The sequence below is a fragment of the Oryzias latipes genome, chromosome 13 (genome assembly GCF_002234675.1).
Source record: "Oryzias latipes chromosome 13, ASM223467v1".
NCBI classification, from domain to species: domain Eukaryota; kingdom Metazoa; phylum Chordata; class Actinopteri; order Beloniformes; family Adrianichthyidae; genus Oryzias; species Oryzias latipes.
Genome location: NC_019871.2, coordinates 17896981 through 17909352, shown reverse-complemented (window position 1 = coordinate 17909352; position 12372 = coordinate 17896981). Strand labels below are relative to the sequence as shown.

Below are 12372 nucleotides of genomic sequence, written 5' to 3'. Positions count from 1 at the left end.
TGGGTCTAGATGACCCAACTCCCAATGTTAAAGTGCCTAGGATAGCACATGGGTTAATAGTATTATTTTAAGGTTTTCATGAATCTGGCTACTTTATTAAGGTGTTTTGTTTCATAAAACTATTTCCAACCATACTTTATAACATCTTAGTGTGTCCAGCTGTACTTTGGAAATCTTTTTTTGAAATTCAGCTAAAAGAAGAAGTTTGTGTTGAAATACTGCAACAAATCCGTGGTTTTCTGACTTCCCCCTCCCTCCCCCCTCAAGTGCTGACAAACACACATCACAAATACGACCATAAAACACATAAGGATTGACAAGTTTACAAAAAACATTTTATTATTCGAACTGTAATCATGATCATTAATGTTTGGGTGGTCCAAGCAGGGAGCAAAGGGAGCCCAAAATGTAGAGTCCTTTGGCTGCAGCCCCCTCCCCCCTGCTCCCAGTGAACCAGGAAGTTGTCCAGAAGTTTGTGTGCCTGGATGGCTTTCTCTGAGTGTGTGTCACAGTGTGTCGCAGTGTTGATGTGTGTCCCTGTGTGTAGCCGTGTGTGTTTGTGGGCGCCCTAAGGAGGTCCATGATACAAGAGCGAGGCAAACTGGAAGTCATTCAAAGTTTGTAGCTTCATGCTAAGGAAGGGCACTCACATCTCAACAAGCTGACATGAAGCTGAAACTCCTGGAGTGAAGAAGACATAAATATAAAAATATATAGAATAAGAAAGGAAGTGGCAGAACGTTCAATGGAAAGGACTGTGTGTTTGTTACAGACAACATGTGCAGGAAGACGGGAGAGGTAATCCACTGACACCCACAGGCTGCAGGTTCAGACCAGCGCCCCCCTGTGGCAGGCCTGCAGCAGGCATGATGGGAAGTGTAGTTTAAAGCATGTCTCACCCACAGGACACAGTGGAAACATCAGAAGAGGAGGAAGCACTTCTATTTTGAAAGAGGTATGGCTTAAAGCTGTGGGTCCAGACAGAGAGTGAAGCTGGAATGTTGCATGCATGTGTGTGTTTGTGTATGTAGGTGTGTGTGTGTGTGTTAGTGTGTGTTAAGCTACATGGAGGTCAGTATCTTTAAGTGGGTTTGTAAACTTTTGGAACAAGTCTTTTCTCTCTTTTTTTAAATAGTGTACTGAATGACTCACAACACACAAGCAGACACACACACCCATCCCAGCACACATACACACATTCACACAGTCACACACGCACACTGGCTGCAGAGCTAGTGTGCATGTATGTCCAGTCCTTGGGCGAGGAGTGGCTCTGCAGGGTGTGGGTGAGGCGGCGGGTGCAGCAGCATTGCCGGGTGAGGGTGCGGGCCCGGGTACGAGTGGATGGACTGTCCTGGGTGTGGAGGGTAGGCAGACTGTGACAGCAGGGCAGCAGGGTAGTCACTCTGCAATGACGACACGCCCTGGAGACCTGCCGAGAAGAAAAATATAAATAAAGAGGTAAAAAAGAATTACCTTTCAGCAGGAAATTAAGTGAAGCAGGAACTTTTTCTGCTTCTGATACAAACGTTTCTAGAATTTCTGGAAAGCAGAGTTCCAACTTGAGTCTTAGGTCCATAACATCTTACAGCATCTTTGGGGTTTGAATCTACATTTTAGTTGTGATTCCAACCAAATATATGTACATTATGTTCAAATTCTTGCTAATTGAATCTCTTTTCTAAAGGTTTTAAAAAAATCAATCTTTCAAAACCTTCTGTTATTTGAAATCATTCTTTTAAGTGAGAGTTTCCTGATCTTTGGAAGAAATTAAACTAATTGTTTACATTTAATGCCAGATTTCTCCCTTAAAACTTATAAATAGCCAGCTACAAAAAGTCAAATAATAATTCCTTTAAATAGCTCCTAAATATTTCAATGTATAAAATTCAACAAGAATAGTTTTTTGACCAAAGTGTTTTTTTCCATGTCATGTTGAAGCTGCGTTGTCCAGAAAAGCTTTAGGACAGAAACTTAAAGATCTTTAGTCGCACTCTGGTTCCCTCTATACAAGGAGTCCAGAGGAGCTCAGCAGCATCAGTGACCTGTTCATCTGTCTTTACTGAATCTTAAGAAAAAATAAACATAATCGTTTGCAGTACCTGCTGTTCGGAGCCCAAGGTGGGCCTGCCCATCCAGCCCATAACCCCCCAGAGCTGCTCCCTCTGGGCTGTATGGACCCCCCTGACCTGTGAGACATATTAAAATACATGCTGAGATCCACACACTCAGATTGAGGGAGGTTCTAAGGAAAAACTGACCTGAGCGGTTTGATTGGTCAATCATTGGTTGAACTATTCTCCGTCTGGCATTGATGAACCTGCACAGGTAAACAGAGAAGGCGGATAGTCTCTGGAGAGAAAAACTAAGTGCCACACAGTTAACCTTTTCCTCTTACAACCACTTATGCCTCTAAAGGGGGGGGGGATAAATAATAATTGAATTGGAGATTATTTTGATTTCTCTCGTTAATTAAATGATCTGAATTAGTCATGTTTCTGTGAGAGACGTGCTGCAGAGGAAACCAAAAAAACATCTGAGTTGTGAAAACAGCTCATCATGAGACTGACAAAAACCCTGACTAAACCTGACAAAAACCCTGACTAAACCTGACAAAAAGACAAAAACCTGACAAAAGCCCTGGCTAAACCTGACAAAAAGACTAAAACCTGACAAAAGCCCTGGCTAAACCTGACAAAAAGACTAAAACCTGAGAAAAACCCTGACTAAACCTGAGAAAAACCCTGACTAAACCTGAGAAAAGACCAAAACCTGACAAAAACCCTGACTAAACCTGAGAAAAACCCTGACTAAACCTGACAAAAAGACTAAAACCTGAGAAAAACCCTGACTAAACCTGAGAAAAACCCTGACTAAACCTGACAAAAAGACTAAAACCTGACAAAAACCATGACTAAACCTGACAAAAAGACAAAAACCTGACAAAAACCCTGACTAAACCTGACAAAAAGACTAAAACCTGACGAAAACCCTGACTAAACCTGACAAAAACCCTGACTAAACCTGACAAAAAGGCAAAAACCTGAAAGAAGCTCTTCCAGGGACTAATAGTTCTTGCAAAAAAGACAAAACTATTTGCTAGAAATTAAAGCAAAGTGTTTAAGTGGGACTTTGAGTGTCTGTACATATAATACGCTTCTGCGTATTATACCCACATTGTACCGGTGGTTACCGGTAGTACTGGATAAAGAACAGAGGAAAGCCGTTGTGGTGGATATGGCAGTGCCAAGTGATGGAACATCAGGAAGAAGGAACATGAAAAAAACTAGAGAAATACCAGGGACTCAGAGAAGAACTGGAGAAAGCATGGAAGGTAAAGGTGACAGTGCTGCTGTGGTAATTGGAGCACTTGGGGCAGTAACCCCCAAGATGGAGGAGTGGCTACAGCCGATCTCTGGAAAGACCTCAGACCTCTCAGTCCAGAAAATCGCAGTGATAGAAACAGCTAAGATCCTGCGCAGGTCTCAAGCTCGAGCTTGAGAGAGAAATATTAAGTGCAGAAAGCAGTAGAGTATTAATCTACAGCTGAAGAAAAAATGCTTTGTGGGACGTTTTGATGCACCATCAGATGAGCATCAGTGAACAGGATTATAATTCTCTCTGAAATTATAATTAACAAGCATTCAGGCTATATTATTATAATTAATATTTGCACTAGAAAAAAACAGACAGCTCCAGTTCTAAAAATAGTCTGGTTGGTGTCATGCTGTAACCCTGGTGCGTCCTCTTTAACTGATCCCTGATAAGCCATAGCCCTGGAATTGGTGTATTTATTAAGGGGCACTGACCAGTTGTTGACCTGCAGGATGGTCAGGCCCGTGTCCTGGGACAGCTGTTTCTTCTGCTCCTCTGAAGGGTACGGATGCTGGAAAACATAAAAACAAATCTTTGCTGAGTGACATTTGCAGAAAGCAGGCCCTTTGCAGATACCTCCTGAGGGTTTTCAGGAGCTCCAAGCTCTTAGTGTGAATCCTGATGACCTCCAGATTACCCCCCGTCTATGTCTGCAGGATTCTCCTTCTGTATTGTAATAACAGGGATGACCCGCCTCATTTAGTTGCTAAGTACTGATTACACACCTCATTTCCATCACTTCCACAGCATTCAATAGCAAGCACATGACTTCCTCTCTTTTTCTTCTCCTTTAATTTAATTGACCTCCATTATCCCCACACATATCTCTGATGTTTCTCTGGATCCAGCAGAAAATCCCTGTTTTTGTTCCATCTTGCATCAAAGTTTCATGAGCATTAATGATCTTGAAGCAGCGGGAAGAAGCTCACCGACAGGTGCTGGAACAACCACGCTCTCATGATGTTAGTGGCCACTTTGGGGAAGATCCCTCTCTTCTTGTTGTTCCTCCTGTCTCTGTCACTTTCATCCTCCTCTCCTGTGCTGGGAGAGGCCACGCCTCCATCAAGACCATCGCCTGGAGGGAGTCAATGCGTGTCTTCTTCAGGCTTACACCACATTTAAAAATATTCTGTTCTACAGGGCTAACATAGAGTATTCATCACGAGTATGCATAAAAAATCCTACTAGAAAAGATGACATTTTTTCGTTTTAAATTCATTTAAAAAACTTACAGAAATGTGCAACAAGACAAAGCAAGCAAATAATGTAATATTGCATTTTTCTTTTATAACATACGAATACTATAAAGTAGATTTCCTGATACATGAAAAATGTGAAGATCTTAAAGTCTGGAATAAATTGATGACCAGGGGTGGACGTATCGATCTGAGTATTGATAGTATCGATACCAAATTTAAGTCTCATTGCTAGTGTGATGAGATCGATACTTTTTGATACTTTTTTTGCAGTTTTTCCTCAATACGTACAGTAAAGAGCTCGAATTTACTTACGGAATTCATGAAAATCTGTCTAGTGTTGCCAGATTGGGCAAAAAACAGCTAAATTTGAGTAAATACCCACCCAATTTGTGCAGGAAACTGCCCAATCTCCAATCATAGTCTGTCTGTGTAAACAGCGCACCTCCTCCTCTCACTGCTGCTCCCACCTTGCCCCTCCCCTCGCTGCTTCATCAGCGTGCGGCGTCATTAAAGAACCACATATTTGCTCCAATGGCAGGATATTTTGTTGGGTTGTTTATATCTTTTCAGTTCTTACAGTGTGGCTATTGTTTTCTTTTTTCCCTAGTAACATTGATATTTTATTCCTGCCTTTTTTTTTTTGAATTAAATATATGTTTATGATGCTGTTATACTTAAATAAATTTTATTTTTTAATTTTGCACTAGTTAATGTTCTCTTACTATTACAGTAGTATGCTATAAGTGTTTTATATTTGATGTATGTTCAGTTCAGATTGTTGTAATGAGTTAATTAGCATTTTAATTTGTCAAAAGTCCCTGTCCTGTGTTTTATTATACATTTAATTATCAAAACATTGTGTATTTCTGAAATTGTTCAATAATACAAGATTTAAAGAAAAAAGTATTGATAATGATGTTGCGATACCGGCCCTGTAATTATATAGAATTGGATCGATACTCTAATCCCCAGTATCGCCCACCCCTAATAAAGACGGATGAGGACACGTGACTAAGTGGTGAAATGTTTCAAAGAAAGAAGACGCCATAACTCAACTTCTGGATAAACCTTCATGGACACATGGCTCAGGTGAGTTCAGGAGTTGTTGCCAGGAGCAGGAAAATATTCTAACAGTTTTTTTTTTGGATCATTCAAAGTCACAGACTCGCCAAAGCTCTAAATAAGAGACTTTTGACCAGTAATGTTCTTGTTCGCTTCCACCTGTTTTTTGATGTCTACGTCCTTTTTGTTGGGACTCATCCAGGAAGCTTCAGAGAGTATTTTCCAACTGCCTGTGTTTTTTTACGTACCTGCATCACTGCAGTTGTCTGCTGTGCTGTGTGAGGGCAGCCCACACGTGCCCGGTGTTCCCAGAGGGGTGGTGGCACATTCATCCGGCTCCCGTAGCCACGACACGTTCTGCAGGGGGAAGAGGGACACGGAGGTTGTAGCTAAAGCATCTCCACCTCCATGAAGTGCAGCACAGTCTTTGACATTCAGGGTCTGACCTGCTCTGACAGGCTGGTACAGGACCCACCAAAGTCCTCTAGATCAGACTTAGAGCCTCCCTCCCGGTCGTCTAGGACAAGGTCTGTGGGCATTTTTCCTTTCAGGCAGGTGATGTATCGATGACAGAAGTTATCACACAGGTCGTGCACCTGGAAACCAATCGTTGTTATCAGGACACACCGAAACCCTTTCCATATCTAAAGTATGATGCATTTTCATCACATTTAAAGGAAGTTACAACGACTTTACTGACGACATTATTAAGATATACAGTAGGTTACAAAGGATCAGGCTGGATATCCTCAGAGAATTTCAGAGGAGGCAATGAAAAGCTAAAGAATAATGATTTTGCCTCTGGTTAAATATTGTAACTTGTTTTAACGTGTCTATACTGTAAAGCAAAGGCTCTGCATTAGATCTCATGCATTTGTGGGGATCATGTTGCAACGCACCAACACATCATGCGGCGTCGCATTAAAACTCTTTGTACTCCGCAATACTGTTTAATCTAATACATGTTGTGTTAGGGCAGGGATGTCAAACTCATTTTCACCGATGGCCACATCAGCATAGTGGCGGTCCTCAAAGGGCCAGATATAACGTATACATGTAACTAAATGTAATGAAAAATAAATGTAACTACTCCTTAATGTTAAATAGCTCATTATTTATTTACTATGACTTTTTAAAGTGACTATTATGGTTGTATAGTAAATATGTTTGTTGTTACTATAGCATAAATCCTTTTACATTTGATTCTGTCAGGTTAGGTTAGTGTTTAAGTCCTAATGTTTAGTTGCCCAATCTGATATTTCAAGTCCATTTCCCCCTAGATATGAATAAATACACACCAATTTTTTATTTTAAGAAATTAAAAACTTTGAAGCTCTCGCGGGCCACATAAAATGACATGGGGGGCCACATTTGGCCCCCGGGCCTTGAGTTTGACACATGTGTGTTAGGGTGTAGCATAGACATTTAATTAGCACACAATCTTTTACCCTTAAAAATATGAGCAATGAAAAAAAACGCTGATATCTCTCTGACCTTCTCTAACTCCAGCAAATGAAAGCGAAGGACTTGTATGGCTTGAATCATCTGTGGAGAGAAGAGCTTCCATCAGGAATCTGGACATTTCCATGAACAAAGGACGTTGGTTAGTCTCCTCATACCAAGTTGTCCAGTTCAGGATTGGAGGAAAATATGGGTTTCTCCGAGCGAATCTGCAACGCAAATGCAACCATCTTTGACAACAAAACACTCAACCAGGTTTTTTTTGGTTTCTGATCCAGATCTTCACCGACCTGCTTTGCAAATGCAGCGATGTCATCGTTGAAGGACTCCGAGGAGCAGACGTCGCTGTGATTGGTCATGCCAGGAAGGTGGGAGGTGGCTGTGAGTGAGGAGGAGGAGTCCCGCGGGGAGCAGGTGGCCAGCTCACACTTCTCAAACACTAAGGCCAGCAGTGGAAACAGTGGGTGACTGCTCACACGTGCACACACACACACACACACACACACATAGAGTTAACATATGTAAACACAGTAACTGTGACACCATCATCAAACTGAGCAGAGGGAGGGAACGCTGAATGAACACCGAGGTATTCCTCTCACCCATAGATCAGGTCTTTGTGGTGTTTGAGGGAGTCGGGGAGGGTGGGTCCGTACTGTGGGGGAGGAAGCGCCCTGACATCGTCCCCGTACCCCCCCATTGACATGCCGTCCGACCCTGAGTAGTGCACCAGTTCTTCATACTAAAACACAATCACAGGTAGACACAGTAAAACATGAGACACATCGAAACATACAGAGATTTCATGAAGTGACCAAGCTGTAAGGTGGGGGGTGGAGCTTAGCTACACTGACTTCTGAACCAGTGATTATCCTAAGTTTGATATGTCTTTGTATGAATGTAAAACTGCCGTTTGTAGTGTTTTGTGCATTAATCTTGCTACGATTGCTTGAAATAAACCATAAAAAAAAAAAAAAAACTTCACATTCATGAAGTCTTTCCCTGAAAATGATCATGCTGACAAAATAGTGAGATGTTGATAAAACACTTTTAAAAACTTTTGAGGATTTGCAGCGTGATACATGGATTTCTTCTGAGGAAGAAAATCAGTCTCTGACATGTCAGAAGACGGCAGTCCAGAACCTGTTCTGATCCCTCGTGACCAAACCAGAGTCTACACTGAATCATCTGATGCACATGCGTGCACATCTTGATCATGTGTTGATGTGGATCTAATGTGTGCCAGCTGCAGCTTTCAGCAGAACTGCCTCTGGATCTTCAGAGCTGCTGGGATTGCAGTTTTTGCTCTGAAAATTTCATTTTACATATTTTTGCTTGACTTCTAAACCAAGTCCTAAAAAGCTACAGCCTTAAGGTGACATGTGGGGACATTTGTTCACATGTTTTACCAACATTTAAACAAAAAAGGGGAACATTTGAGGAACATTTTTACAATTATAGAACAGAGATTTTAATCTTTGGATATCCATCTGGAGGCTAACTCCAGGTCACAGGGATGCTGGAGCCAATCCCAGCTACTGCTTCTCTTTGGGCAACTAATTAGTTTATGGAAGACCAACTGCACACACATTCACAAATAGGGGACAATTTAGAACTACTATGCAGTATTTATAAAGCATGTTTTTGAACTGTGGGAGGGAAGCTAGAGAACATGAACCACAAGAACATACAAACTCCACCAGCAGGGATTTGAACCAGGGCCTTCTCACTGTGAGACCTTTTATACCTGTTGACCACTACACCACTTTGTTGATATTTGGATAAGGGAAATCCCCCCACAATCCTTTGACAAACATGTACGTTCTCTGGAGTTTCAGTAGAAGATCATATGTGACCTCTGTCCATGGAAATCTCTAGAACCTTCGGTTGGAAACCACTGTCCTAAACGGCTTGTGGACTTGTTTTGTTTCAGGGTCCCATCTGGCTTCTGGGATCACAGAAAGCACCTGCTCTGAGGCCCTGTCCCGGGACACCTTCTAGTTTTATGGAGACCGACTATTAACACAATCACTGCTATCGGATTGCGAGTCTCTTTTACGCTCAAGCCTGATCGGGTTTCTGTGCATCAAGCGGATCAAAGGGCAGGTGTTTGGATGACAAATTCCACAAACCTGCCTCTTTTGTTAAGGTAGTAAACATACTTCAGTTGGAAATATGACATTTTCGTTATACGCCTGGATTATTTTCAATGTTTTGATTTAGTTTTAGCTTTTTTATTAATTTTTCTTATTTAACTTGTATTAATCAGTTATATGCATGAACATTTGCTTAAAGTCCTGCAAAGTCCTGATTTAGCTGTTAAATGTGGTCATAGTTAAATAGAATTATTGTCATAAAAAAGCAACTGAACTGATTTAAAGTCATTAACAATCGATCCAGCTGCATATTTAGGGCGTGTTTGGATTTTCTTATATTTATTTTAAACAAAACCAACGGGGAATAAAGCCGTTTAAACAACTTTAGTAAAATTCACCTTTTAAACAACAAATATATCAAAAAGTAATATACATTTACAAATATATATTTATAAGAATATTGATGAATATTAATATATATGATGTATAAATAAGAGAATATTTGTACATAATATTAAGAAACAGAAATTCTTTTTGTGTTTTATGATTTCCTATATTTGTGTTTTTTTGTCTTTTTCCATGTTCTACGCATGTTAACAAAAATGTGCTTCACAAATAAATTGACTGATTGAAAAATTAAAAACTTAAATTGATTTTGGAAATAATTACTTTTTAATATAAATAAGCCTGTTGCAGATCTAACCATCAAATTACAAATTTAAAGATAGAAAATTTGAGCAAAATATGGAATTGTTCCGTTTTTTAAATGAATTTTCTCATAGTTTTAGGGGGAAAATGAGAAAACTGCTTGTTAAGAACTTCTATAAATAAAAGTATATTGAATACTATTTGTGAAACCTTAACTCAGAGGAGGACTCACGTCTCCATCCAGATTTTCTGTCTGTTTTTTTCCGCTTCGGTTGGTTTTTAGATCGGTTCTGCTGTCGTGGGTTTTCCGTGCACCGGAGGTCTCCCGCATGGGGGGGCTCGCTCCGCCGCTGCCCGTCCGCGTCTGCCCGCTCGTCAAAACACCGAGCCGCTGACCTACTTACCGGGATTCGGAGCTGCTTTTAACGACCATTTGACTGACAGTCTTAAGTTTGACCGGAGTCTCGGTCTCGAACCCGCATCAGCAGTTGCTGCTTGTTTCGTTAACGGAGCGGAACCTGCTCGTTTCAGAAGATCATAAAGGAATTGGACCAGAAGTTAATTTGCTGCGGTGTTTACGCCGGGCCTGCTGTGCTGGACGCTGCACCCCCGTGTCCAGACCATGTGCTCCTATTATGATGGGATCGTCTCCTCCGCATCGCGGCCCTTCGGGGTCTCGGGAGGATGAAACAATGGTCGGAAGGACACCTACCCTCTTCTCCATGCGCCCCAACTCGTGGACCCGCCGCAGGGATGACGGCGCGCGGCGCTCCGCTCCTTCCGCTGCGTCTGGAAAAAGAATGAGCATCATCAGTTCTCCTCACAAGCATCCCCGGTTCGGATGTAAACATGATCAACATCAATGCGAACAGCGGAACCAGGGCAGAGCGGCTCCCGAGGCGCGTTCCATCTCCATCACGATGTTACACCAGGATGGAGACGGGGGTTAACGGACGCTACCGACCATAGCCCGCGAGCCGCCGTGATAGCCCGGTGCTTTGCGGTGCGCAGAGACTACTAAGCTAATAAAAACCGTTAAGTGATTCCCGCCGCCCCTCTAAAGCTTCCCGATGAACCAAAACAAACGGAACTCCTGAAAAAACCCAGTCAAACGCCCCACCGAGACGAGAGTATCCGCCGGATCCAGTCCCGGGAGGGCCGTGTCCGGTGGAGTCCAGCGAGGGTGAAAGGACCAGCGGCTTCCTGCAGCTCCTCCCCACCGCCTGGCGCGCCTCTCCCTCCGGATCGCGGGGCGTTAGGATGCTCGGTACCGTAGACGACACACGCCGCCGTCCCGCCTCCCTGCTTCCCCCGGGCTCTGTCCCTCTCTGTCGGCGCTCGCAGCAGAAATGTCACGGCCCGGGATGAACGATGCTCTCAGAGAGGGAGGGGGGGGGGGGGGGAGAAGGAGGAGGAGGACTTTAGTGGTGGCTGATTGTGGGGGGGCTTCTTAGGGTCAAAACGCAACGGGCCCCCCCCCCCCCCCCACATTACCTCCCATACCCTTTCCATCCAGTTCTCCTCCTCCTCCTCCTCCTCTTCCTTATCACCACATAGTCTTTTTTACTCCTTCAATTTTATCTCAGCCCTGAGCCCCCCCCCCCCCCCCCCCCCCCCCTTCAAGAAGAATCTCCTCTCTTCTGTCTCTTGGTTCCACAGAACCCACGAAGAAATCCAGACCATCAGACTGACCCGCAGAGCCGGGGTCTGGGTTGTTGCTCATTCACAAATATGATACCACCAATGTTGGCCGCATGAATAAAAAGGAGTGTGGGGTGTGTGTGTCTGTGTGTGTGAGTGTGGCTATAGAAACAGGTTTTAGGTTCAGATCATCATCATCATCACCTCTGATGAAGGAAGAACTTCAGAATCAAATGTCTTTCATTTTTGCTGACCTGACAAAAGCAGAGAAAATCAACATTTTTCTGATGAGAAAGTTAAAGAGAACTTCTCTGGCCTGTTGGTGGCGCTGCAGTGTTGTTGGCCTGTATGACACTTCAGTGACGTCATCATGACCTGCGGCCTCGCTGTGAGGGCCAATGGGCGGATGCACTTCAATCAGTGGCGGCACGGCAGGGATCAACAGCGAGGGAGTCCCTGTGGGGTGGAGCCCCCTGTGGGGCCCCTGCACTGTCTCTGCAGCCGAGGGCCTTTCAACTCCGCCGGGCGCCGACTTCCAATATAGGTGATCACAACCCCCCCACTGACCTGTAAATTCCGCAACAGTTTTTGAATTTCCAGCTGTTTGTTTGTTTGTTTGTTTGAGGGATGGAGTGGATCATACAGGCTCTGTTTTATTTATCTAAAGCTACGATCTAACCATGTAAATCATGTGGTGCATTACACTTCATAAAACACTTAATGGATCAATGGCTTTATGGCGTCTTTGCCACGCCCACTTCCACACAGGACAGAGAAGCTGATTTGAGCATCATCAGATGTCCAAATGGCGACACCTGATTTTAAAAAAAGTTTATTTAAATAATGTGGAATTGAAAAGGTGGAATAACCTAAATATTTTAAACAATTTC

The 12372-nt window shown here is 43.1% G+C and overlaps 1 protein-coding gene across 1 annotated transcript; it reads right to left on the bottom strand.

Annotated features, from left to right (window-relative positions):
• Nucleotides 1-313: 313 nt before the first annotated feature.
• On the bottom strand, nt 314-11215 carry LOC101154966 (homeobox protein meis3-B). The gene is made up of 13 exons (XM_011482630.2): nt 10962-11215; nt 10554-10630; nt 7700-7839; nt 7388-7565; nt 7256-7306; nt 7131-7181; nt 6083-6232; nt 5885-5993; nt 4305-4450; nt 3810-3886; nt 2262-2320; nt 2103-2189; nt 314-1432 (listed from the first exon to the last, which is right to left on the bottom strand). The coding sequence occupies exons 2-13, from the start codon at nt 10563-10565 to the stop codon at nt 1233-1235; spliced, it is 1260 nt and encodes a 419-aa protein (XP_011480932.1). The 5' UTR covers nt 10566-10630; nt 10962-11215; the 3' UTR covers nt 314-1232.
• Nucleotides 11216-12372: the final 1157 nt, after the last annotated feature.